Source organism: Notothenia rossii, assembly GCF_949606895.1.
Source record: "Notothenia rossii genome assembly, chromosome: 4".
Classification (NCBI taxonomy): Eukaryota; Metazoa; Chordata; class Actinopteri; order Perciformes; family Nototheniidae; genus Notothenia; species Notothenia rossii.
In genome coordinates this window covers 94,002,699-94,027,522 of record NC_136902.1, presented here as the reverse complement: position 1 = coordinate 94,027,522, position 24,824 = coordinate 94,002,699, and the positions used below count along the sequence as shown (strand labels likewise).

Genomic DNA, 24,824 nt, shown 5'->3' with positions numbered 1-24,824 from the left:
CACACACACACACACACACACACACACACACACACACACACACACACACACACACACACACACACACACACACACACACACACACACACACACACACACACACACACACACACACACACACACTACTCATACATAACTTGAACTGGGATTGGAACCAAGCAATATCATGAATACAATTTTTACAAACAATGATATATTCTGATGTAACCCTTTTGTAGCCGTCTATAACAGATTTAATAACTTGTATTTAGTTATTTAATTACAGCACTACATGGAGCTAGTTACTCTACATGTTTCATATTGATTCAAATAAAGAACCAAACTTGTGCTCTTATATTAAATATTCATAAACTTGCACATGTCTAATCTAATCTAGAATGAAACTTCAGGAGACGTAATGAAATGTCTACTTTAGCAAATTTTAAAAACATTTATTTACATGTTTTTGAAACATATCTTCAGGAGAAACAAAATCACCTACTTTGCATATTTATTACCTTTTGACCAAAAACTTCCCCAATAATCAGAGAACCATGACTGTTTGTGTTTTTAAGAAAACTAAATATCTGTGGAGAGGATTTGTAATTAGGGTCAACACCTGATTTCCATCTTTCTGATAACTTTGAAAGATTTGAGTGATTCAACATCAAATGTATTTCTAATGTAATTATACATTCATCAAAACCCCAAGAGGCCGCATCGAGCTTTGCTCAGAAGTCACACGATCACAGAAGAAGCTGCTGTCTTTCAGTAGACCACAACAGTCTACTTGTTTTTATTGATTCACTTGATATATGCTTACAAATGATTACACATGATAACAATGATTCCATGATGAAGAAAAAGAATCTGAACTAAACTGCTGAAACTCAAGTCTCAAAATAAAACCATAAATGCTTCATATCTAAAAAGGTCAAATGCAAAGTAACTGAATGCAAATCTTAAAAACAGGAGACGTTTCTTTCAACTCTGTCGTCACTGACACCTGTTTCATAAACAACACATTCAAGGTGATCATCATCATACATGGTTCAAGAAACACCACAAACATCAGCTTTTTATGCACAAATGATCAAATGATGAAGAAAAAAGATGAACTCAACCGACAACAATCAAGTCTCAAAATAAAGCAACTAAAGATGAACATCTAAAAAGTTATAAATGCAACTCATAAAAAACTAGAAACGGAGTTTTTTCTTTGTTCTACTTTCCAGCAGAAAGCTGCGTCTCTTTTATATGCAGGACATGTGATGAGTGTGATTTGAAGAAACTGAGCTGCAGGTTGAACATCCTCATATGTGGAGAATACACAATAACATCAGAACAAATGATTACACATCGTCTTTTACACCAAACATAGTTTAAAAACCAGTCAAAAGCCTCAAGAGCTGCAAAGTCTTTCTGCAGAACTGTCAACTCAAGATTCAAAGGCATCATTTTCTTATTCCAAAAGTATATCAGTCAATTGACTTTACATGAAAAGAACAAGTCATCAAATCATGCATTGCTTTATTTGCCATGCTTTGTATACAGAGGAGAGAGAGAGCTGCTGTAGCTAACATTGAACAGCAGGGGGGGCTCTTTCCTCCATTTGAAACCAGAGCAACAATTGAGGGTCTGTGTTCGTCTGGAGCTCCACAAACTCTCTCAATGATATTCATGCTGGTAACGACGAGTCTCCTCATCCAACATCTCTTCCTAACCATCCTTCACTTTGTCTTCTTCTTCTTCTTCTTCTTCTTCTTCTTCTTCTTCTTCTTCTTCTTCTTCTTCTTCTTCTTCTTCTTCTTCTTCTTCTTCTTCTTCTTCTTCTTCTTCTTCCATAACGTGTTCAGTGAAGCAAGGATTGGTTATTGAACAAAGGGCTGTTTCCAGGAATACAAATACATTTAAAAAGGTGATCACACATAAAATATGAAAACATAATATCAACATCACACTTTAATGAAATACCTTTCATCAAAGTGTAGAGCTTGTTTTCTACACAGCTGTGTTTCCTCAGAGGAGATTCATAGTGGTTCAATGAACTGAATCCTCTCCTGCATGTTGTGGATGCAGGCTGTCAGTCTGATCCGTGAATTCAACACTTCTGTGGTCTGGTATCTTTCAGGAAATCTGCGAATCGACCAATTTCTTTGTTTGTTGATTCCCATGAATACTTTAGAACAGGCTCTTTTTTCTCATTTCTCTCTGTTTTCTGGATGTTATTAAACATGAAATAAAGAGGCTGACACTTCTCATCTTTTGCAAGGCAAATGTTCTCATCTGTCAGAGCTTGTAGAACATTTTCAGGTGTAAAAAAATCTGAATATGTGATGAGGGCAACGATGTTCTCCTCTACGTCTTTTCCAAACAGAGACACCACTGAATCAAAGACGTACATCAGTCGGTCACTCAGTCGATTCTCACTCGCTTTCAGCACCAGACACACTGCATCGATCTCATGAACTCCTTCTGTTGAGCGGAACAAGTCCAACAATCTTTCTCTGACGAGGACATTTCTCTCATTCCCTCTGGTATCTCCAAACCCGGGGGTATTGATGATGGTCAGAGAGAAGGGCAGAGTTCTGTCTTCAAGACCAAAGACCTCGTACACGATCACGTCTGACGTCAGACTTTCTGTTTGACTCTTCTTCTCTTCCTGTACGATCTGATACCAGACATTGTCCTCATACTCCACTCCCATGGCGTAGTTAACCAGAGCGTTGATCAGAGTGGATTTTCCTGATCCTGTTTCACCAACAAGCAAGATGGTTTTGTTTATCTTTGTTGGATCTCTTTCACCGAGAGTCACTCTTCTTATAGAGCCAATGTTCTTTTGTTCTGGTATCAGCCGGTGGACATAAGGAGATCCTGGAGTGATCTCAACTCTGTAGTTGGTGTTATGTTTGTATGAGATTTTCCTGTAGAAAAGCACAAATATTATCTCCAAACTACTGAACATAGAATTACAAAATACCACCTCACAAAAAAGCAGTTACGTGTCTGTATACCTTAATCCTCCAAGAACTTTCAAATATGATTATTATATATGAATATGTTTATTTATAATTATGAATTATATATTTGAATAAAAAAGGTTAAGGGTTGTTATGTCTTATCACTATTTGAGTCACTATTTAGCAAGAAAAGAAAGACAGTTTCACTCTCACAGCAGGCTGTAAGCCTCTACAGTAACGATACGTCCATATAATTGTAAAGCAATACATGATTGTCACTAAAAGCCTTGTCTCTACATTACAATAAAATATAACAAATAATTGATTAATTAATTTGAATAACAATTCAAGTTAGTAGCTAAAGGCATAAAAAGACAGAAATGTATAATTCTTTCTTTAATAGAAATGTTTCTTCTGCTCGTAAAGTATCCAAACCGGGCTTTTCTGGATAAGCACATTTTAAAAACATAGTCATCGTCCATGCCGGTTTCAGATTATTTGTCTCAGTTGCTCCGATCAGATCGGTCTCCTCCATTTTGTAGATTATTTACTACTTTTGAATCCACAGAAACACATCGGCAAAATCCGGCTTACTTTGAGCATGTGTTTTAAACAGTTTGATCCCTTTGTGAATAGTTTCCACTTCCGCTCCGTCCTTTAATTTCTTCATACAGCGGGAATCCAAATGAATGAATCCTGAGTCCAATAAACATCAAAGTCACTCCAATAGTTAATACTTAATTACGCTTTCATCCTCCTTTAACTAAATACTTCACATTCATCCAGTTTGTGACAGGAGTTGTAGCATTTTTGAGACTTTTAAACTTTAATTATGTTAGAAATTAAAATCAATGTTTTAATGGGGAAATGTAGTTTAAACATGCCGTCAGTTTTAACGCTCTTTTATACTGAAAAACCAGAAATTCTTGTGCACAAGCAGTTAAGCTTTTATTCTGAAAATCCTTCATCTCCGGTTAGCATTTAGCATGTGGCTAATATACGATTTCCTGAAGAGGTGAATTTAGTAGAGAAATGATATGGAGTGGTGCAAACCGAAACCTACTGATTTAACACTACAACTATAGATGTCGAGATACTACCATGCTGAATATTAAATGAAGGTACAGTTTATTTGAATACATTGTTTACAGACGAGAGTAGCATGAGACAACATCCGGAATGACCGGAAACCAAACGAGCCGAGAAGTATGTTTTAGAGTATTGATTACAGCGTTTAGAATGTGTTAAATGAAAAGTGATGAAAGAGAATATGAGGAGAAACGGCGTGTTAAGCATATATTGAATGTGAAAAGTACCAATCCTCTGTTCAAATGCAACAACGGACATTGGCAGGGGTGCACATAACTTTTTTGCCCTGGTTCTCAAAGGAGCACCTGGAGATGTTGCTTGGTGCTCATCCTTAAAATGAAATAAACCGTAACTTTTGAGGGGGTCTTGACTTTATTTGCCAGACACACGGGCCGGCACTGAACACACATGCAGAGGTGAACACAGAACACACATGCAGTGAACATAACCAATAACTTACCATCGCCAATAACAAATTAATGTAACTTATTTTATTTGTGTTGTTCATTCATATCTTATTTTACATTAACATTTATTTATTTATGCATTTTTTTTGTATCTCTCCAGTTTTAAATGATATTTTTGGTTACTGTCCTATAGTATACATTGGAATGATTTCAAACCTGTTTATCCCAATAATTATAAAGGAGTGCCTTGGAAATATGTTTACATAATTGTGACCAAACCGTTTGAACTTAGACTAAAGTTAGCTATCTAAACACTCAGAGTCCTTACCTCACTGAGCTGTAGTCATCTGCATCTGAGTCTGACTGGAGAGGACTCTCCCTCCACATTATTGTAGAAACATCTTCTTATATGCGTTAGAGCAGCTAGCACCAGATTCTAATAACAACAGCGCCGGTACCGGTGCACCCTCCCTCGCTCACTCGCATTTTGGCTGTGAGCTGCGGGCGCCAGATAAGCCAACATCCCCCATTTTCATCACTTACAGCGCCCATCGTACAGGGCAAATGAAACGTGTAACCGGGGTGAAAAGGGTGTTACATTTACTTAATTATGAATATTGTTACATCAAGGCCGAAAATTAGGATGAGCCCCAACGGTCAAAAAAAAAAAATTCCCTTCCAGAACTGCCAGCGCAGCGCCTCCCCAGATCTTGCGCCCATAGGCGAAAAGTTATAACGCCAGTGCTACGCAGGGCCGTGGGAAGTAGGGGTGCTGAGGGTGCTGCAGCACCCCCTGGTGGAGAACAGGGGATCTGCACTTCCACAAGATATAATAGAAAAAAAAAGGAATTTTCAGCCTTGATGTAACAACATTCATAATTAAGTAAAGATAACACCCTTTTCACCCCGGTTACATTTTCCATTTGCCCTGTGCGATGGGCGCTGTAAGTGATGAAAGTGGGGAATGTTGGCTTAGCAGGCGCCCGCAGCTCACAGCCAAAGTGAGAGAGATAGAGAGAGGGGATAACGCGGTACCGGCGGGGATTGTTGTTAGCTTCTGCTGCGCTAACGGATATAAGAAGCTGTTTCTACAATAATGTGGAGGGAGGGTTCTCTCCTGTCAGACTGAGAGGCTCAGTGAGGTAAAGGACTCTGAGGGCTTAGATAGTTAACTTTAGTCGAAGTTATCTCAGTGGGTCTCAAACGTTTTGATCACAATTTATGTAAACAAATATTTCCAAGGCACACCTTTATAATTATTAGGATAAATAAAAACAGGTTTGAAATCATTCCAATGTATACTATAGGACAGTAAACCAAAAATATTGTTTAAAACTGGAGAGATTTTAAAATATACATAAATAAATAAATGTTAACTGGTAAAATAAGATATGAATGAACAACACAAATAAAATGAGTTACATGTATTTGTTATTGGCTATGGTAGGTTATTGGAAATGTTCACATACCTACTTATTTGATTAATAAAATGCAAACCGATCTTTTTCATATGGGTGTTTAGAGTTGTACCCCCTAGATCAGTCTCTAATTGGGCGCTCAAAGTGCACCAGATTGAAGCATTTTACTTTAAAATGTTAAAAAGATCTTCCCGGGGGGGTATCCCCGGACCCCCCGAGAGGATGTGAAGTCCACCCCCCCAATTAAAACATGTTATAATATATAATACATTTGAAGCCTTGTTATATAAGCTGTGCACCATGTCAATATATTTCTCTGTTTGTAGTGTATTGGTCTTTTGTAGAGGTTTTTCATTGCCAGCTAAAATCTTGCCTATAGGGCAGCACATTGGTCAGAACCAGCCCTGGTGTCATCCCCACAGCACCCCCCATTTGAAACATGTTCCCACGGCTATGGTGCTACGTGCCGGCCCTCAGTTAATATGCAACTAGCAAATATCTTTCTCTCTCTCTCTCTCTTCTCTCTTCTCTCTCTCTCTTCTCTCTTCTCTCTCTCCTCTCTTCTCTCTTCTCTCTTTTCTCTTCTTCCTTCTCTCTCTCCCTCTCTCTCTCTCAATGTTGGTACGCAAATGCGCCTTTTTTCAAATGACCCGGTGCTCTTTTTTTGGCGGAGGTGCGCATGCGCACCTGCGCACCAGTTATGTGCAGCCCTGGACATTGGAGACGAGGCGAGCCGGCTGGCGGGGAGGAGCCAGCAGAGGATATATAACAGTACCGGACGAGAGATCCATTCTCTTCTCTTCCCTATCGAGGAGCGGATCACAGCTGTTTGTCTGACTGAACAATATCATGCTTGTGACCAACCCGCGCCTTTTTTTATTAAAGTACCCAATTGAACTTTCACAGAGACTCCATTTAGTCTCCTTTTAAAGCTTCTCTCCTGGACGGGAGAATAACGAACACAGTTTACAATTACCGCTGTTGCCCCCCCCCGTGTGTGTGTGTGTGTGTGTGTGTGTGTGTGTGTGTGTGTGTGTGTGTGTGTGTGTGTGTGGCACGAGCTCATTTTGTTTGAGCGAGAGAGAGAGAGCAGTAGGGATTATTGCTGTTAGCATTTGGTTAGCTAGCTATGCTAACAGGTATGAGGAGAGAATACATGAAAAGCAGGTATAAAATACTATATGACAGTAAAAAAAAGTTGTTATTAATAAACAAGAATACATTTTAAAAGGAGAGTGATTTGGAAAATATCCATAAATAAAAAGAAAAGTTAGTTGAACCTGGTTCTCCAGAAGTTAGTAGGTAAGACCGGTGTTTCCACCAGACCAGGGCTGACAGGGACACCGCTCCTGGCATGGGTATTGGGAAATGCGGCGTTGTTTTTCTGCTCAAAACTTTTTCTTTTTATCTTTTCGTCATTTAAAGCGATAAAAACTCTGGATCTTCTTTCACATTTTTTATTTTATTTGGACGCCCTCGGCTCGAGTTCAGCCAAAGTCAAATGACGGCAGTGGAAACGCTGGGTAGATCTTTGAGAGGTGGATCCCAGCCTGGCGGTAAACTTAGACTCATTAACTTCTGATAGGTCAGTAGGTCTGATTAATAGTCAGAGATGAACTCAGGCCCGCCGACGCAACAACAGGCTGTGCATTAAGGCATTTTTCAGACACTTTAAATCCTCAATTCAGTTGTCAATTGAATCAACATGTAAAGGAACATTTTATAAAGCAGCATTTTACTGTATTTTCAGAATAAAATGATAACATTTTTAGTATTACTCACATTGCCATGGTGACTGGTTTACAGGAGGATGAGGATGGATTACCTGCAGAAAAGAAAACATATTTTTAAACTAACAGATTTTAAAATCACACTTATTGAGAGAAAGAGATATTTAAACCTTTTTATCAAAAACCATCAGATGTCACAGCTGCTGGAGTGACAGCTGAAATCTGTCTGGAAGGAAGAACATCTATCTAATGCGGGGTCTCCAACCTTTTTTAGGATGAGCGCTACTTTCAAAAAATAAAACAAGTCGTGAGCTACTTTTATATATTTAGCACATTTTAACATTATTATATGCTTATATTTGGGGGTGGACCTCACCTCCTCCAGGGGGGGACCTCACCTCCTCTAGGGGGGGACCTCACCTCCTCTATGGGGGTCCGGGGGCATGCAGCCCCGGGAAGATATTTTTTTAAATGTTGAAGTCAAAAGCATCAATCTGGTGCACTTTGAGAGCAAAATGAATTTATGGAAACAGCTCTCAACACTCAGATGAAAGAGAGCTGTATACTTTTCAATAATCCAAACATCTTTACAATAAGATCACAACCAATAACAAATCATTTAAACTTGTTTATTCTTATCTGATGTTACCTAGTTAGCATTCTTTCTTTTTATTTATGCATATTTTACTAATCACTCCCCTTTCAAACCGTTTTCCCCTGTCCTATAGAACACACTGGAAAGATTTCTTACTTTATTTTTTACAACTATATTAAATAGATAAAGGTGTTTTTTTCTTTTTCTCTCTCTCTCTCTCTCTCTCTCTCTCTCTCTCTCTCTCTCTCTCTCTCTCTCAGAGTGAACCTATCTCTCGCTCTGACATCTGAAAACGGAACAGTTGGTTTATTGCTCTTTAGCCCCAAGCCTGTTTTCGAAAATGACATTCCCAGAACAAATGACCATATCTTCCCTTCTAAAAGGGTTAAATTAATAACTTTTTTCTCAAAGTAATGATAAACCTGTGAGTTGGATGTAGAAAAGTCAGAATCAATATAGATGTTTTTTATTTTAAAGATAATTCAGATTGAACATGGTAAAAAACTGTAAATTATAGTGTCCGTCCAAAATATATTTTGTACTTATAGTGAAAACTAACCTTGGATGATGGGTTAGTAGACTAAAAGCTTTAGGAATCCAAAGTACAACATATGATAAGTACCCTGTATCAAGATTGATGCAAAACAAGTGATATTTGACCTTTTTAGAGAGGTTTAGCAAAATAAACTCTTCTGGGGCCATTTGGGTGGATTTTCCATATCTCTGGCCCCTGTTGAGACTTCATAGCATGTTGAATACTTAAAACGAAAGTTAGTTATAATCAAATATAATCAATTATATTCTTGTACAACCCACAATGAAAATGCTTCATATTTTATGTTTTTCTATATTTACAGTATAAACAAAACACAAGTGGTTTGTTAAATTGAGTGTAAGGCCTATAATGATTTATGCCTTACTCTCTGATAAGAGAGAAGGCAGTTTCTTCCCTCTTCCCTCACAGCAGTACACAGGGAGGGGGGCTCCGGACTTAAGGAGAAATACATTGAGGCCTCAAAAACTTGGTTATGTCATAGCTGAGAATAATATTTTGTAATTTCTGCAGGGGTCATGTCCTTTTTACACAAACATGGGAAGGTGTGTCTTATGCCATAGCCAATAGAATATGTCTGGTCAGTCCTGTACATCAGAGGCCACGCCCACTTTCCACAAATTTGGGTGTGGAGGAGGTGTCTTAGGTTTTTATATCCTGTTGTTGAGCATAAAGAGACTGGCTTTTTGGAGAGAGCGAGAGAGAGGGGGGTTCCCCTGGTATACTCTCTCCCGGTAGGCTCTGTCCCTCAGAGCTGCGTTAATAGCTCTCGGTAAGGTTTTCTCAGACTTGGTAAATATCTCTCAAATGTCTTGGTTGAATGCTGAGTGAATTTCTATGTGAATTGTGGAATGAATTGATGTTTGTTGAAAGTTCGTACCCTGCCACCTGTGAGGAAAGGTCCTCCGAATTCATGCGGGACTAGTTGAAGTATACGAATGTCGAAATTAGAAAATGAACTGTTTTTGGTGAATGAAAGTTTGAATGAGCTTTTTATTAACACCGGTCTTTTATGAGATGGACCTCTACATTTTTATAAAAATCTCAACTGAATTGGGCAGTTGAAATTACAATTTATGGTAATAAATGTAAAACTGTGAATGAAGGTTTCATATTAGAACATGATCACAGAATGATGTTGTAAAGAGAGAAGGTAAAAACCCTGTTTTAGTTTGGACCTATTTGTCTTCAAATAAACTGATCCCACCTTTTGGACTGGGACAACTTAAAAGACATCTGTGCTCTCCTCTCCTGCTTCAAAGGTAAGATTGCACCCTGCCACACTCACTCTTAGGTAGGGCCACACCTCATTACTGATATCAAAATCCTTCGGGATCGCTTAAACAGATTTAGCGGGTCGTCTGAATTGAAACAGCAGTTCATTGAACCTGGTTCTTCAGGAGTTAATAGAGGTGAGATCTTGCTGACGTTGGTGGATCTGAGCCAACCAGTAAACTGACATAGACTCAATAACTTCGGTTAGGTCAATTAGTAGGTCAGAGTAATTTCCCGGAATAAATTATCAGGTCCTCACCAACTCTTACACCCCCCTTCTTCGATTTTGACATGTGACATCTCTTTCTGATCGTTAGAGCCAATATAATTGAAGGGAAATCGTCCCGCACACACTCATGTTAAAAAAAAGGTGGCGTCCTTCCGCATCCAATCTTTCTACAGAGCATAGGATCTCCCTGCTCTGATATTTGAAAACGGAATTGCAGTTTTATTGCTTATAGATTATCAGAACATTTCAAAGGGGACACAGTCACATTGGATATTAACCTACTGATGAACTACAGCATCGTTGTTATCGTTTTAATGCCATTGAAGACCAGTGTAGACCAGACAAAGACAAAGGTAACCCACGTTAACATTGTGTAGCTACCTAGCGCCACTTCTTTTGATTTACGTTTTTTGTTGATAACGTCGCAAGTTTGTATCTTTCAGTGTTGAGGTGGGCACCGTTAGATTCTGTGTCTTTACGATCATCAACGATGTGTTGGATGTGCAGCTAGGATAAGTAATAAGGGAGCTAGAAGTGATTTTCGGTGCATTAATAGGTTAGCATTTTTCGCTCAGGGCTAATTCAGAGGCTCACTGTTAGCATTGTGCGTTTTTTGAAAGAAAAATGAAAAATATCAGTTAAATGAGTTTTTTCCCGTTATATGGATATAAAATATTCATAGTTTATTAAATATTAAGGTTCCTTAGACGTTATTTCCTGCAAATGGTGCGATTTCGGCCCCGGAACCGGGTCCGTGGGGCTTAAGATGTTAAATGGATCATCAGTAATCATTTCAAAGGGACACACACACATTGGATTAACCTATGGATTAACATCAGCATCGTTTTTATCGTTTTAATCCCATTGAAGACCAGTTTAGACCAGACAACGACCAAGGTAAGCCATGTTTCCATTTTAGCTACCTAGCGCCACATGTGTTGATGTCTGTTTCTGTTTATAAAGTCGCGAGCTCGGTGTTTCAGGACGACTTCCGGATGTGCTTTGCCGTGTGAAGACGTGCGTGCGGGATCTCCGTGTAAAAGTAGTCAATAATTTTTAACATCGACACATTTCTATCAACTGGGAGGGTTGGACGCATAACGTTTGGTTTTGGGAGCTGAGAGGTGAATTTTTGGTGCAGTTTGGGACCGAAGATGACTTCTCGTTCGGCCCGAGCGGGGCGAGAGAGACAACGCATGGCGGGCAGCAGCACCAACAGGGCCTCCTCAGCTAGCAGTGACGCAGCTAGCCCACTACGTGCTAACGCTGAAATACCTCCGTGGGCTAAGGACATGATGTCGGAGATTAAAAAAGCCAACGACGGAATAACTAAATACAGAGAAGAGACAAAGACCGAGATCACAAGGTATAAAGAAGAAATAGAAAAGGGAAGAAGAGAAATGATGGCCGAGATGCAAAAGTGGACTAAGAGTTTGGAGGAGAGCGCCGAGGCCCGGTTTGAGCTGCTGCGGGGAGAGGTGAAGCTGATTGGTGATAAAACTAGCAGTCTGGCAAAGAGGATGAACGAACGGGGAAAAGAGGTGGATGCAACGTTAAATGAACAATCTGACGCTTTAACAGACATGGAGACGAGACTGAAAGAAATGGAGAAGGAGCTGCTGAAGCAGAAGGGACGAAATGAAGACCTCGAGGCACGCTCACGGTGCAATAACATCCGGGTCGTGGGGGTCAGAGAAGGAGCCGAGGCAGGCAAGAAGCCGTCAGAGTTTATGGCTGGTTTACTGGAGGAAAAGTTGGGACTAGCAGCAACACCGACGCTGGACCTAGCACACCGGGCCCTCGGAGCGAGGCGAGACGGGAATGTAGGACCACCGAGAGCCTTCGTAGTGAGGTGCCATTACTACACAGAGAAAGAGGAGATACTGAGGAAGGCGAGGGAAATGGAGAGAACACCCGAGGGTCGGAGCGGAAACATTCACATCTTCCCAGACTTCACCCAGGAGGTAAACAACAAGAGGACGGCCTTCAGAGAAGCGAGAGGCCTCCTGCGGTCCTGCACGGGGGTCAGATACGGGTTGCGATACCCGGCAACCCTGGTGATCACGCCAGAAGGAGGACAAACAAAGACCTTTGAGAACCCGAAAAACGCTGTGGATTATATCAGAAAGGAACTGAGCCCCGGGTGAAACAATGGACTGCCTTGATTCCGGCTAAGGACCGACCTCCAGTCGTTATTCAGAGCTCCGTTGTTGCTGTGGGGGGATCGGGGACCTGGCCGCCAGCATATATATGGTTTGTACCTTATGGAGCTGGCCTCCAGTAGTTATTCAGGGCTGTGTTGTTACTGTGTGTAGTTAGGAGACCTGGACTCCAGTAGTTATTCAAAGCATATTTTTATAAACCTAATTCTTTTTGGGAGCTACTGTTGCCCTCCCTCATATTACTGTTGTACGCTATTCAAGGTTTAAGGGACTATTGATCCTCGCTGCCACTGTTGCATACCTTCTATGGTATTACTGTTTATTTTTATTTCATTACTGTGCCTTATTCAGGGTCTCATTGTTCGAGCCCCCCAATCCCTCGTTTGTTTTTCTTTTCCCATTAGGGGATTGAGTCAAAAGGGTGATGTTATGATTCTGATCATGTGAAATACACGGAGCCGCACACGGTTAGCTCGATGTGCAGGAGATGGTGGACCGGTTGGACACAGCAGTGCTCGCTGAAGAGCATTGTATTTATGATTATATATGTTATGTGTTATATGTTGATTGTATCTGTGTGGGTGACTTCACTTTCCTGAAAACACGCCACCTCAGAGAATGTGGCGTCTTAATAACAGGCTATTGGCAGATGACGATTTTACAAAATTCATAAATTCGCAAATAGACTTTTTCTTAGAGCTTAATGATACCCCTGACATAAGTAGTGGCATTTTGTGGGAATCCTTAAAAGCGTATATACGAGGGCAAATAATTTCATTTAATGCTGGTGACAGGAAGAGAAAGATGAAACGTATTACAGAATTAACTAGGGAAATAAAAGAAGTCGACCTGGTAAACTCTACAGCTCCCTCTGAGGAGCTACATAGAAAGCGGATCTTGCTACAAACTGAATATGATGTCTTAACGAATCAACGCGAGGTGGATCTATATCTTAGGTCCAGACAGGATCTCTATGAGCATGGTGAGCGTGCGGGTAAGCTCCTGAGCCACCAGCTGAAGCAATCAGCGGCTGCTGGCATGATAGTGGAGATAGGTGATAATCAAGGTAACAAAATTATTGATCAGAAAGGTATTAACAACCAATTTAAGTCTTTTTATAAGGATCTGTATACCTCAGAAATAAATGACAACGAGCGAGTGAAGAACTTCTTTGAGAATCTAGAAATGCCATCCATAAAGAGGGCAGAAAGGGATAGATTAGAGGGACCTCTGACTACGAGGGAGATAGAGAAGGCAATTCGGAATATGAAGACGGGTAAAGCGCCGGGCCCAGATGGGTTCCCAAGTGAATTTTATAAGACATTTGCGCCTAAACTTGTACCCCTACTCTGTAAAGTATATGAAGAGGCCCTTGAAAAGAATACTTTACCTCAAACAATGTCACAGGCTATGATCTCCGTGCTCCTTAAGAAGAATAAAGATCCGCTTAAATGCGAATCGTACCGCCCAGTGAGTTTACTTGGTTGTGACTATAAGATATTGACCAAAGTACTGGCAGCTAGGATTGAGCCTGTGGCAAGTGGGATAATACATCCTGATCAGACAGGGTTCGTGGCTGGTAGACAACTCTCCAGTAATCTCCGTCGCCTTTTCAACGTGATATACACTGGGGATGACAACATTGAGCCTGAGATTGTATTATCCCTAGATGCTCACAAAGCCTTTGATAGAATAGAGTATTTTTACCTGTTCACGGCTCTCGAGAAGTTTGGATTTGGTCCTAAATTCCTTTCATGGATACAGATAATATATGCAAGCCCCCAGGCTATGGTAAGAACGAACAATGTGATATCTGAATTCTTTCCCCTGTTTCGGGGAACAAGGCAGGGGTGCCCTTTGTCACCCCTGCTCTTCGATATGGCAATTGAGCCCCTTGCAATAATGCTGAGGAGTGCTGTTGGACTTGGGGGAATACGCAGGGGCATGCAAAGCCATAAGCTTTCGCTATACGCTGATGACCTCCTCCTTTTCCTGTCAAACCCTATCATAAGCGTCCCAGTGGCTCTGGATATTATTGACGGCTTCGGGAAGGTCTCAGGGTACAAAATTAATCTAGAGAAAAGTGTCCTTTTCCCAATTAATAAGCAGGCGAGGAGACTGTCATTTCAGGCCTATCCTTTCACAACACATAAAGATAAGTTTACCTACTTAGGTATTAATGTAACAAGTAAATACAAAGATCTATTTAATCATAACTTTAAGATAACACTGGATAAGGCAAAATTAGACATGGAACGATGGTCAACTCTCCCCCTATCATTAGCAGGGAAGATCAATTCTGTTAAAATGAATATAATGCCACGGTTCCTTTATTTGTTTCAGACGATTCCGGCTTTCATTCCTAAATCATTTTTTAAGGAACTGAATAAATGTACATCCACCTTCATCTGGAATAAAACGGTCCCCCGGATAAGAAGAGAGTTCCTTGAGAGACAGAGGAAAGAGGGAGGCCTGGCTCTACCAAATTATATGCACTATTATTGGGCCGCCAATATACATAAGTTGTTGTTTTGGGTCTCGCAGCTAGACGATGATGAAACCCCAGTGTGGGTACATATGGAAAGATATGCATCTAGCCCAGTGTCCCTGCGCTCCCTGGTCTGTGCTCCTCTGCCTTTAAGCAAACACCTTTACACTAATAACCCTGTTGTACATGATTCTATTAAGATATGGATCCAGTTCAGAACACATTTTAAAAACAGAAACGCCCTCCTATCTGCTCCCGTTTATGGCAATCATTTGTTTACCCCGGCCCTTGGGGGAGCAGCGTTTAGAGAATGGCATAGAGCTGGGGTGGAATGTGTTAGAAATCTTTTTAAAGATGGGATATTTATGTCGGCTGCTCAACTGGAGAAGGAGTATGGCATTTCCTCAAAGACTAATTACCTCAGATTTTTTCAGGTTCGAGAATTTGTTAAAAAAACATTCTCTTCATCCCTCGTTCTCCCACAGAGTGGATGGATTGATGAGCTATTGGATACGAACCCGACCTTTAAAGGGGTGGTTTCCAGGATTTATGTCAATATCCAGAGGGTGGCTTCCCCATCCCTTGATCTCATAAAAAGGAAATGGGAGGAGGAATTGGAGTTGGACATATCAGAGGTGGACTGGGGTAGGGCAGTGGATCTAATACATTCTTCTTCCATATGTGTTAGACATGGATTAATACAGTTTAAAGTGTTACACAGACTTCATTTCTCAAGGGACAAACTGGCAAGAATCTACCAGGGGACTGATCCGACTTGCCCTAGATGTAAACAGGTGCCAGCTAATTTATGCCACATGTTCTGGTCTTGTCCCAGGCTGAAAGATTTTTGGACCAAAATCTTTACAGCCTTCTCATCTATTTATAATAAAAATATAGAGCCTGGCCCTCTGACAGCCATCTTTGGTGTGGCACCAGAGGAAGCAGGACTAACAACTGCTCAGAAGAAAGCAATGGCATTCTCGTTATTGTTGGCCAGGAGGTTGATTTTATTTAACTGGATAAAGACAACACCACCATCTCATAAACGATGGATAGAGGAGGTAATGACACATCTTAAATTGGAGCACCTTAGATTTACATTGCAGGGCAACACTAAGAAGTTTTATAAGGTCTGGCAGCCTTTTATCGCCCATCTTGAACGGGAGCTTTCATCTGCTTCAACATAACTGGCAGCACCCCCCCCCACCCCCTCACCCCTCCTTTATTATTATTATTTTTTTATTTTTTTTTTTTATTTTTTTTTTAAATTAATTTTAATTTTTTTTATTTTTTTTATTTTCTTCTGTCGGACATTGTTGTTTATTTATGCATTTTAACCTAAGAATGCCTGTCTTGTTATTGTTCCTTTAGTTTAGACCTGTATTTAGGTGAGTATCTGATGTGTATTTTGAGTCTTGTTATTTTGTGTTGTACTGGATGTGTGTTTGTATACAAAAATCAATAAAAACACTTTGATTATTATTATAAAGTCGCGAGCTCTTATCATGGAGTGATAATGTAGGTACCGATCGATTCTGTGTCTTCTCACAATGCTAATCGATGGGTTGGTCGTGTAAATAGATAAAGTTGTGCTCTCTCTCTCTCTCTCTCTCTAGCTCTCTTTCTCTCTCTCCCTGTCTCTCTCTCTCTCTCCAGCTATCTCTCTCTCTCTCTCTCTCTCTCTCTCTCTCTCTCTCTCTCTCTCTCTCTAGCTCTCTCTCTCTCTCTAGCTCTCTCTCTCTCTCTCTCTCTCTAGCTCTCTGTCAATCTCTCTCTCTCTAGCTCTCTCTCTCTCTCTCTCTCTCTCTCTCTCTCTCTCTCTCTCTCTCTCTCTCTCTCTATCTAGCTCTCTCTCTAGCTCTCTCTCTCAGAGTGAATCTATCTTTCGCTCTGACATCTGGAAACGGAAAAGCAGGTTTATTGCTTATGGATTATCATAAATCATTTCAAGGGGACACAGACACATTGGATTAACCTATGGATTAACTTCAGCAGCGTTTTTATCGTTTTAATGCCATCAAAGACCAGTTTAGACCAGACAACAACCAAGGTAAGCCATGTTTCCATTTTAGCTACCTAGCGCCACACGTGTTGATGTCTGTTGTTGTTTATAAAGTCGCGAGCTCTTATCATGGAGTGATAATGTAGGTACCTATCGATTCTGTGTCTTCTCACGATGCTAATCGATGGGTTGGTTCTGTAAATAGATAAGTAATAAGGGTGTTATGAGTGAATGTCTGTGCAGTAATGCTTTAGCATTTTTTCGATCGTGGCTAATTTAGAGGCTCAGCGCTAGCTTTGTGGTTTAAAAAATAAAATCAAAAATCGATCAGTTAGCTGAGTTTCTTCCCGTTACATGGATATAAAACATTCATAGTTGATTAAATATTAAGAAGCCCTCAGACACTGTTTCCTGCAAATGATGCGTTATTTTATCTTTTCTTGATTACCATTTACCTCTTTTATGTATTTGTTTATTTAGTTATTTGTTGTTATTATGTTTTTGTTTTTTAATAACAAATGTATTTTGGATGTTAGCAAAAGAACTTCACATTATTCACACTGATTGTCGTTCATGTCTCCCATTCGCTAGGTGGCAGTGTCACGGAAAACTAGGTCCTAGGAATGTGGTCCTGAAACTGCAGCCTCCGGCATTGCAGGAACATACTATTGATACGGGCACTTCTGCTCAACAGTGCATTACAAGACATCTATCAATATGTGTGTATACCTCCACCATTAAACTGTCATATTCTGCACATTTCTTATTCTATCTACATACATCTTATAACAGTATAATACATATGTATAATATCAGTTAAAATAAGTGCTACAACATACAGTAGTTAACATTGCAGGAAAGCAATATATTAGTACTTTGTCAGGCTTAATATTTATACCCCCAAAGCTTTTTTTTTATTCAAAATAAGACCTTAACCTAAAGTATTCTTTAATGTTTAAATAAAGCCTTATCAGTTTGTCTGTCTGTGTCTCCAATTAATATCTAATAATAAAAATAATACATTTCAATAACGTGCTTTAACCACCAGGTGTCCCTTTCTATCAGCTGTGCACCGTTATGGTGTAAATATACCAATATACTGATTGGATCAAATATAAGAGTCAGCCGAATTAGTATTGATACTGCTAGGACACTTATATTGTGAAGATAAATTGAAGATTTTGTTTAATTTATGATCCACGTCACATATTCAGTTTTGGCGGCAGTTCTTCCTGTTTGTCTTCTCATCAGGGCTCTATAAATAAAGAACTACGGCCGATATGTAATATTTAATGCAGCCGAACCGTGTATTACTGTGGGTTTTTTCTCTGGAAGTTTTTCTTTGTACGATGTGAGGGTCTAAGGACAGAGGGTGTCGTATTGTCATACTGATATTCTGTACAAACTGTGAAGTCCACTGAGACAAATGTAACATTTGTGATATTGGGCTATATAAATAAACAATGATTGATTGATTGATTGATATTACAATGCTGTTATGTGATGACCTCCAAAGAGAAAAGCAAGCACACTAGGAATAAAGTATTGTTTTATTTTAAAAAAATGTTTGGGGATTTCACATCAACAGGAAGTCCGGACTGACAGCTTCGGGCTTTGTATATTGCACATGTGTTTTATTTTGAAAAGTGTTCCCCCTCGCATTTTGTCTGGCTCCTGATTATGTTCACCTGGTGCCCTGTGTTGTCTCCTCCCCCCTCACCTGTGTTCTGTGTTTCCTGTTAGGTAGTGTGTGTGAGATCCTTGTGGTGGCTGCAGGCTGTGTTCAGGGAGAAACAGCAGGATTGAGGCTGTGTGTCATGTGTTCATGATGTAATAAATGCCCACACCGGGTTGTATTTTGGACGCTCTGCCTCTGCCTCCTTGCTTGGTCTGGGCCGCTCAACGGTCAGCTTCACATCCGGTTAACTAAAATGTCCTTGCGGTGAATAATGTCAATCACCACATTACACACATCCCTTCACATTTAAATTTACATTAAAGTATTTTGTGAGGCCTTCTAAAATGTTTTTTAATATAATTAGGGTTGTAGTTGAAGGGTTTGTAACGGACAACGACACGTCCGTTAATTCCACATCCTCACACATGGATTAACATCTATTTAATACATTAACGTAAAAGAGGTGTCAACCAGCTGGGGCAACAAGAAAATCGGCGAAATCGAGTGTGACTATTAAAAAATAAATCATTATTATATTAATATTGACAAGAACAACCGACCGTCGGGGAGCGTTCTCATGGCGTCTATTATCAACGCTATGGGAGGTCTATGAAGGTCTATGGGACGCCCTGCCCGTTGAAAACTGCACGGCACCTGTGCGTAATAGAGAGACGGGGAGAGGCCCTGACGTGACATGTGACGGGTTGGGAGTGAGAACGTGTTGATTAAATAGATAAAGGTGTGCTCTCTCTCTCTCTCTCTCTCTCTCTCTCTCTAGCTCTCTCTCTCTCTCTGTCTCTCTCTCCCTCTGTCTCTCTCTCTCTCTAGCTCTCTCTCTCTAGCTCTCTCTCTCTCTCTCAGAGTGAACCTATCTCTCGCTCTGACATCTGAAAACGGAACAGTCGGTTTATTGCTGATGGATTATCATAAATCATTTCAAAGTGACACAGACACATTGGATTAACTTCAGCAGCGTTTTTATCGTTTTAATGCCATTGAAGACCACTTTTGACCAGACAAAGGTAAGCCATTTTGCCATTTTAGCTACTAAAGTTAACAGATATTGTTCTAAACTGTATTGAAGTAAACATGTATTATTGGGGACGGTTTTCAAGTAATCCTATATATATAACCTTCTCACTTACACTCACTGACCCAGATGCAAGCACACACACACATTCTTTTCAAGGTTCTTTCTGGGGCCAATATAATCTCAGGCACGAATATATCTGTGTACAATGTTTGATTGTTTGAGGAAAGAATAGTTTGTGTGAAATATTCCTTGGGAAAGTAAAGGAGTGAACACAGGTGCAGAGATAAAGATTGACTCTGTTCTTGTTTACTTCCAAGCTCTCACGCTCTGTTCGGAAGAAACATACTTTTTCCCAGAACTCTGATTCGCTGTATTGGACCCGACCAGAAGTGAATCCAACCAGTGAGAACACCTAGGGGAGTGAGCAGCTGACATAACTCCTCCCCACGGACTCTCTGACTCGCTTAGGAGTGAAATCGACCAATTGGAGATTTGGGGGGGGAAAGAGCAACTCTGCCCCCAAAATATGTCTATGTATACTGATGTTCATTCATGCACGATGCTTCCTGTTTCTGACTGGCTGGTCCCGATATCTGTATCGCATGGCAGTAGGGCGGGGGGCCCGGAGTGCGCTGTTACAGGGCACTCTGTATTTCATATTGTGTTTTTTACCATTAAAATCAGATTATTCTTATAACTTTTATGCCGGTGTTTTGAACTTCTCTTATTTAATGTGACCAGGCTCATCCCACGAACGGCGCGGAGCAGAGGTGGGCTTTAAGCCACCACTATGGTGTTTGTTCCAACACTACCTAGCGCCACATGTTTTGATGTCTGTTTTTGTTTATAAAGTCGCGAGTTCTTATCATGGAGTGATAATGTAGGTACCGATCGATTATGTGTCTTCTCACAATGCTAATCGATGGGTTGGACGTGTATATAAGTAATAAGGGTGTTATGAGTGAGTTTCTGTGCAGTAATGCTTTATCATTTTTTCGCTCGTGGCTAATTTAGAGGCTAAGCCAGGGGTACTCAAATGCAAATCTTAAAGGTCCAACATTTTTTTTTCAATAAGACAAAGGTCCGTTTATTACGGTCATTCAAACTTTTAAACAATTACAACAAGATTTTTAACACGAGGTTGCAAAAACAAAAATAATCTGTATGCAGCAGTTTTCATTGTTATTGTGTCTGTGCTTGATCCCTCAGGGTCACAGTGTAAGAGCTGCACAGTTATGAATAAAGGCAGCCGCACCCTCTTTCATTCAGCATTCCCATTATTGCTTTATAAATGTCTTGCCCCCTTGTGTGTCCACTGAGGTTCGTCAGGCCCAACATCTTCAACAAACCCCCCCTTTGCCTCATCATAAAAACTCACAAACACCAGCAACTGAGCATTGTCAGTGGTGTCAGTGGACTCATCCACAGCTAAGGAAATGCACTTTGCATTTTGTAGCCCATCACAAAGCTGATTAATCAAATCACCAGCCAGTATTTATGTTCTTCTGGTTGCTGTGGAATCTGAGAGGGGGATTTGCTTGACCTGTTATTTCCTCTTTTTGTTTGCCTTCACACATGGTCTCCATCACTTCAGTCATGCATTCTTTTATACTTCAGTTGTTATCCAGTGGAAAGTCTTTACCTACTGGCCTAGTTCAATCAAAGTGGTTACTTTCTGTGGGAAGTGTAGTTTTACACACCGTCTTATTTTACTTTCTCAGGACTTAAAACAGTTTTTTGGGGGCAGACCCCACAAAAAAAAATAAAATGTACACACAGAAGGTCCTCATCTTAACAGTTTTGTATGCTCATCCGTGAGCAGAGCATCAAGTTGACATGTCTATTACAGCTGAATGCCGCGATTACCATGTTGTTCAGCAAAACGCCTCACAAAAGTATTAAGATCCTAAGCTTTAGTGCGTTTTGATTCAATGCAGAGTACAGCCACACTGACAGTCTCTTCTCTGTCATTGTAGACCGCACCTCATTCCTTCAGTACTTGGGTCCGAATGCTTCTCGTTTTGCGCCGTACCATTCAAATGAAATCGCCGCCAATCATATCTCAAAGCTTGCATCAGGTCCGGGGGAGGGTTACAAGCTATTTTCACACAGCATTCACTTGCACTCGGACATTAGAGACTTTCTCTCATAAATGTCTGATGAGCCACAACTTTTCTTTCAAAACAAAGCTGCCAACTGGGGTGGCAAGGCCTATTTTGAGGGTAGCAGTTGCCCCCCCATGCCACCCCTGTAGGTGAAACTAGGGTACTAGCTACAGTACAGATGCAACTAGATGAGCTGTTAACTCTCGCTCTGACTTTTTTTTTTAAACACGCATTTTTCCCACCCGCATTCCACGAAGACCCGCCCTACTGTGCCTCTGATGAGCAGACTGTTGGTGGGGGAAAAAAACGCTGACTGGATGCTGAATGTGATTGGACCAATGCGTTCACAGACAGTGGAACAGTCGAACATGCAGAGCGCTGTTTGTAGTGGACATAGCGGAACATTTTTGACTCGTTGCGTTGTGGCGATGTCTCGCAGATAACACATATGAAAAGTATAATTTGCTCAGAGTTCAGAGTCAGTTGTGGTTCGGTCCGGATCCGGACCGGAGTCCGGACTTTGAGGATGCCTGGGCTAAGCGCTAGCTTTGTGGTTTAAAAAAAAAAAAATGTTATCAGTTAGCTAAGTTTCTTCCCGTTACATGGATATAAAACATTCATAGTTGATTAAATATTAAGAAGCCCTCAGACACTGTTTCCTGCAGATGACGCGTTTTTACGCCCGGGGGCGGGGGGATGGGGTTCAACCATAGACTGTCGGCCACTAACGGCTTGACAGCGACGTCACAGTCTAATCCCGCCTGCTCCAAATAAGGGCAAAGAGGCGGAGCCGAGGCGGGACCTGCTGCCTCCGAACTGGAAGTAAACAGAGCTAGCTCAGGCTAAGAAGCTAAGCTAACATGAAATACATGCATACCAAGTTACTGCTAACAGTGTAGTTCCCCTATATAAACGTTACAGTCATAATCAAATGAGACAATCTGCAAGAGAATTAGCTATATGTTGTTATTCTTAATGCTTGTCATTCACACGTTAAGAAAAGACGGACTCCACCGCCTGGCCCCCGGACCTAACGGAGCCGCAGTGGGCTAGCTCCGGGACGCCGGCTGGAGCTAGCCCCCTGCGGCTCCGTTAGCTCCGGCGGCCACCACTGGGATAATTGGGTCCCCTATTAACATTTGCTCCCGTTTAGCATTATGGGCGTCATAGCCATAGACTATAAAAGTCTTATCCAAGGCTGAATCATAAACTAAAATGTATATAGTATAAAGGGTTACGTCCTTAGCTGGCTAATAAGTAACAAGCTAAGCTACCAAGCACACAAACACCTGCGAACGGGACATGTATAATATGATCATTTTAGACTTCTTGGGAGTTCTGTTAGTACATTCAAGCGCACAGCACAACATTTTAATTGTCTGGTATTTGTAACAATATTCCCTAAAAGGCACAATCACCACGAACACGGCTAAAGCTAAAGGGTCAAGTACAGTAACTACAACTAACTAACGTTGTAGCCTCTATGGTTGTAGCCTAGCAGAGTGGACAAGTTGCTGTTAGCTGACAGTGAGGCATGTACATGTCCATCAAAGTGACCACGCCCTAATTTATGCAAAAGCTTTAAGGCTTAATATTAATTAAACAGATGACTTGAGAAAAGAATCACCCCCCAAATCCATATTCATGAAGGGGGGATCTAACTATACAGAGAATTTGGTTTTTTGAACCACGATGTAAACATGTTTATTTCTGCTGTAAAGTTGGGCATTTTAACATTGGGGTCTATGGAAATTGCTCCCTTCTGCAGACTGCTCCTACTGGCCACTAGATGAACTGCAGTTTGAGGCACTTCCGCATTGGCGTCCCGGCTCTTCCCCAGAGTTTGTCGATGGGGTTCAACAGGTTAATCACCCTGCATATTAAATAAATCTGACTCTATTCTATTCTAGTTGTTTTGTATCTACTAGTCTACTACACAGCGAGTCTCATAGACATTGTAATGCTTATTATTAACGATCTAAAAATGTATGAAAATATTTTTAGGATGATTTAGTTTTATTTTTTGTCCAACTTTCTATTGCTGGAATTGAGGGTGGAAGTGAACCCCTCACCCTGTCCGTCCCCATCCTCCCTCCCTCTTCCCGCTCTCCCAGACCCCTCTGGAGTAACAATCAAATACATTTCAATAAAAGACATGGGAATTATAATTTAAGGGGATTATTTGAATTCCCTAATGTTAGGGTGCGCACAACCAAGCAAGGTTTTTGTATTTCTGTTTGTGGGGTGAAGCTCTGGAACAGTTTGAATGAGGAGCTCAGGGGATGTCCTAACGTACAATTGGTTAAAAAAAGGAAGGACATGATTTTTGGAAGATACAGGGATGAAATGGTTTAATCATAACTGGGTGTTTACGTTTTATTTATTTATTTGGTTTGTTATTTTATCTTTTGTTGATCACCATTTACCTCTTTTATGTATTTGTTTATTTAGTTATTTGTTGTTATTATGTTTTTGTTTTTTAATAACAAATGATGTTAGCAAAATAACTTCACATTACTCACACTCTGATTGTCGTTCATCTTCATGTCTCCTATTCACTAGGTGGCAGTGTCACGAACAACTAGGGTCCTAGGAACGTGGACCTGAAACTGCAGCCTCCGGCATTGCAGGAACATACTGGGTGTTTATCAATCTCGAGTGAAGCTGCTCCAGAGCCACTATTTCAAGCATACTACGTCATCGAGTGCTGCCGAAGTACTGTTCCAATGTCCAGCATAATTGGAATTCTAACGAACCCGGCGTACTTCGTTTGGAGCAATTTCGAGGCTGCACATGTGTAGACTCCGTGGTCTTAAAATCCCCACAATGCTTTGTGCACGGACCGATTTCCCCAAATCTGTGGCGGAAAATGTAAGGCGGGGCCTCTCATATGATGCACACCTGCACACTTGCTAGCCTGTTCCACTCTTCGTTTTCCGAGGCTAGGAAGTATTCTTGCCTCGCTTCTGTAGCAAGTGACTCGGAAGACATGTGCTACCAAGCAAGCGTACTCGAGATTGAGAAACACCCACTATTGATACGGGCACTTCTGCTCTGACAGCCAGGCATGATGGGTAATCTGTGACATTTTGCTCTCAAAAATATCAGGCCATTGTGTCCT

The 24,824-nt window shown here is 40.8% G+C and overlaps 1 protein-coding gene across 2 annotated transcripts in view; it reads right to left on the bottom strand.

Moving 5' to 3' along the window:
- Window positions 1-741: 741 nt before the first annotated feature.
- The window catches only part of LOC307037539 (verrucotoxin subunit beta-like), a 29,453-nt gene continuing 5,370 nt past the window's right edge, over window positions 742-24,824 (bottom strand). Inside the window, exons 3-5 of one of the 2 annotated variants that reach the window (XR_013807709.1) lie at window positions 7,636-7,678; window positions 1,954-2,903; window positions 742-1,865 (exon numbers count right to left, since the gene is read on the bottom strand). Coding sequence is in view for 1 of the 2 variants with exons in the window: in XM_079678514.1 (XP_079534640.1) it covers window positions 2,081-2,903; window positions 7,636-7,678 (866 nt within the window). In the remaining variant the exon portion in view is untranslated. Of the gene's footprint in view, window positions 2,904-7,635; window positions 7,679-24,824 lie in introns of both variants that reach the window. The other variant, XM_079678514.1, reaches the window with a different exon arrangement.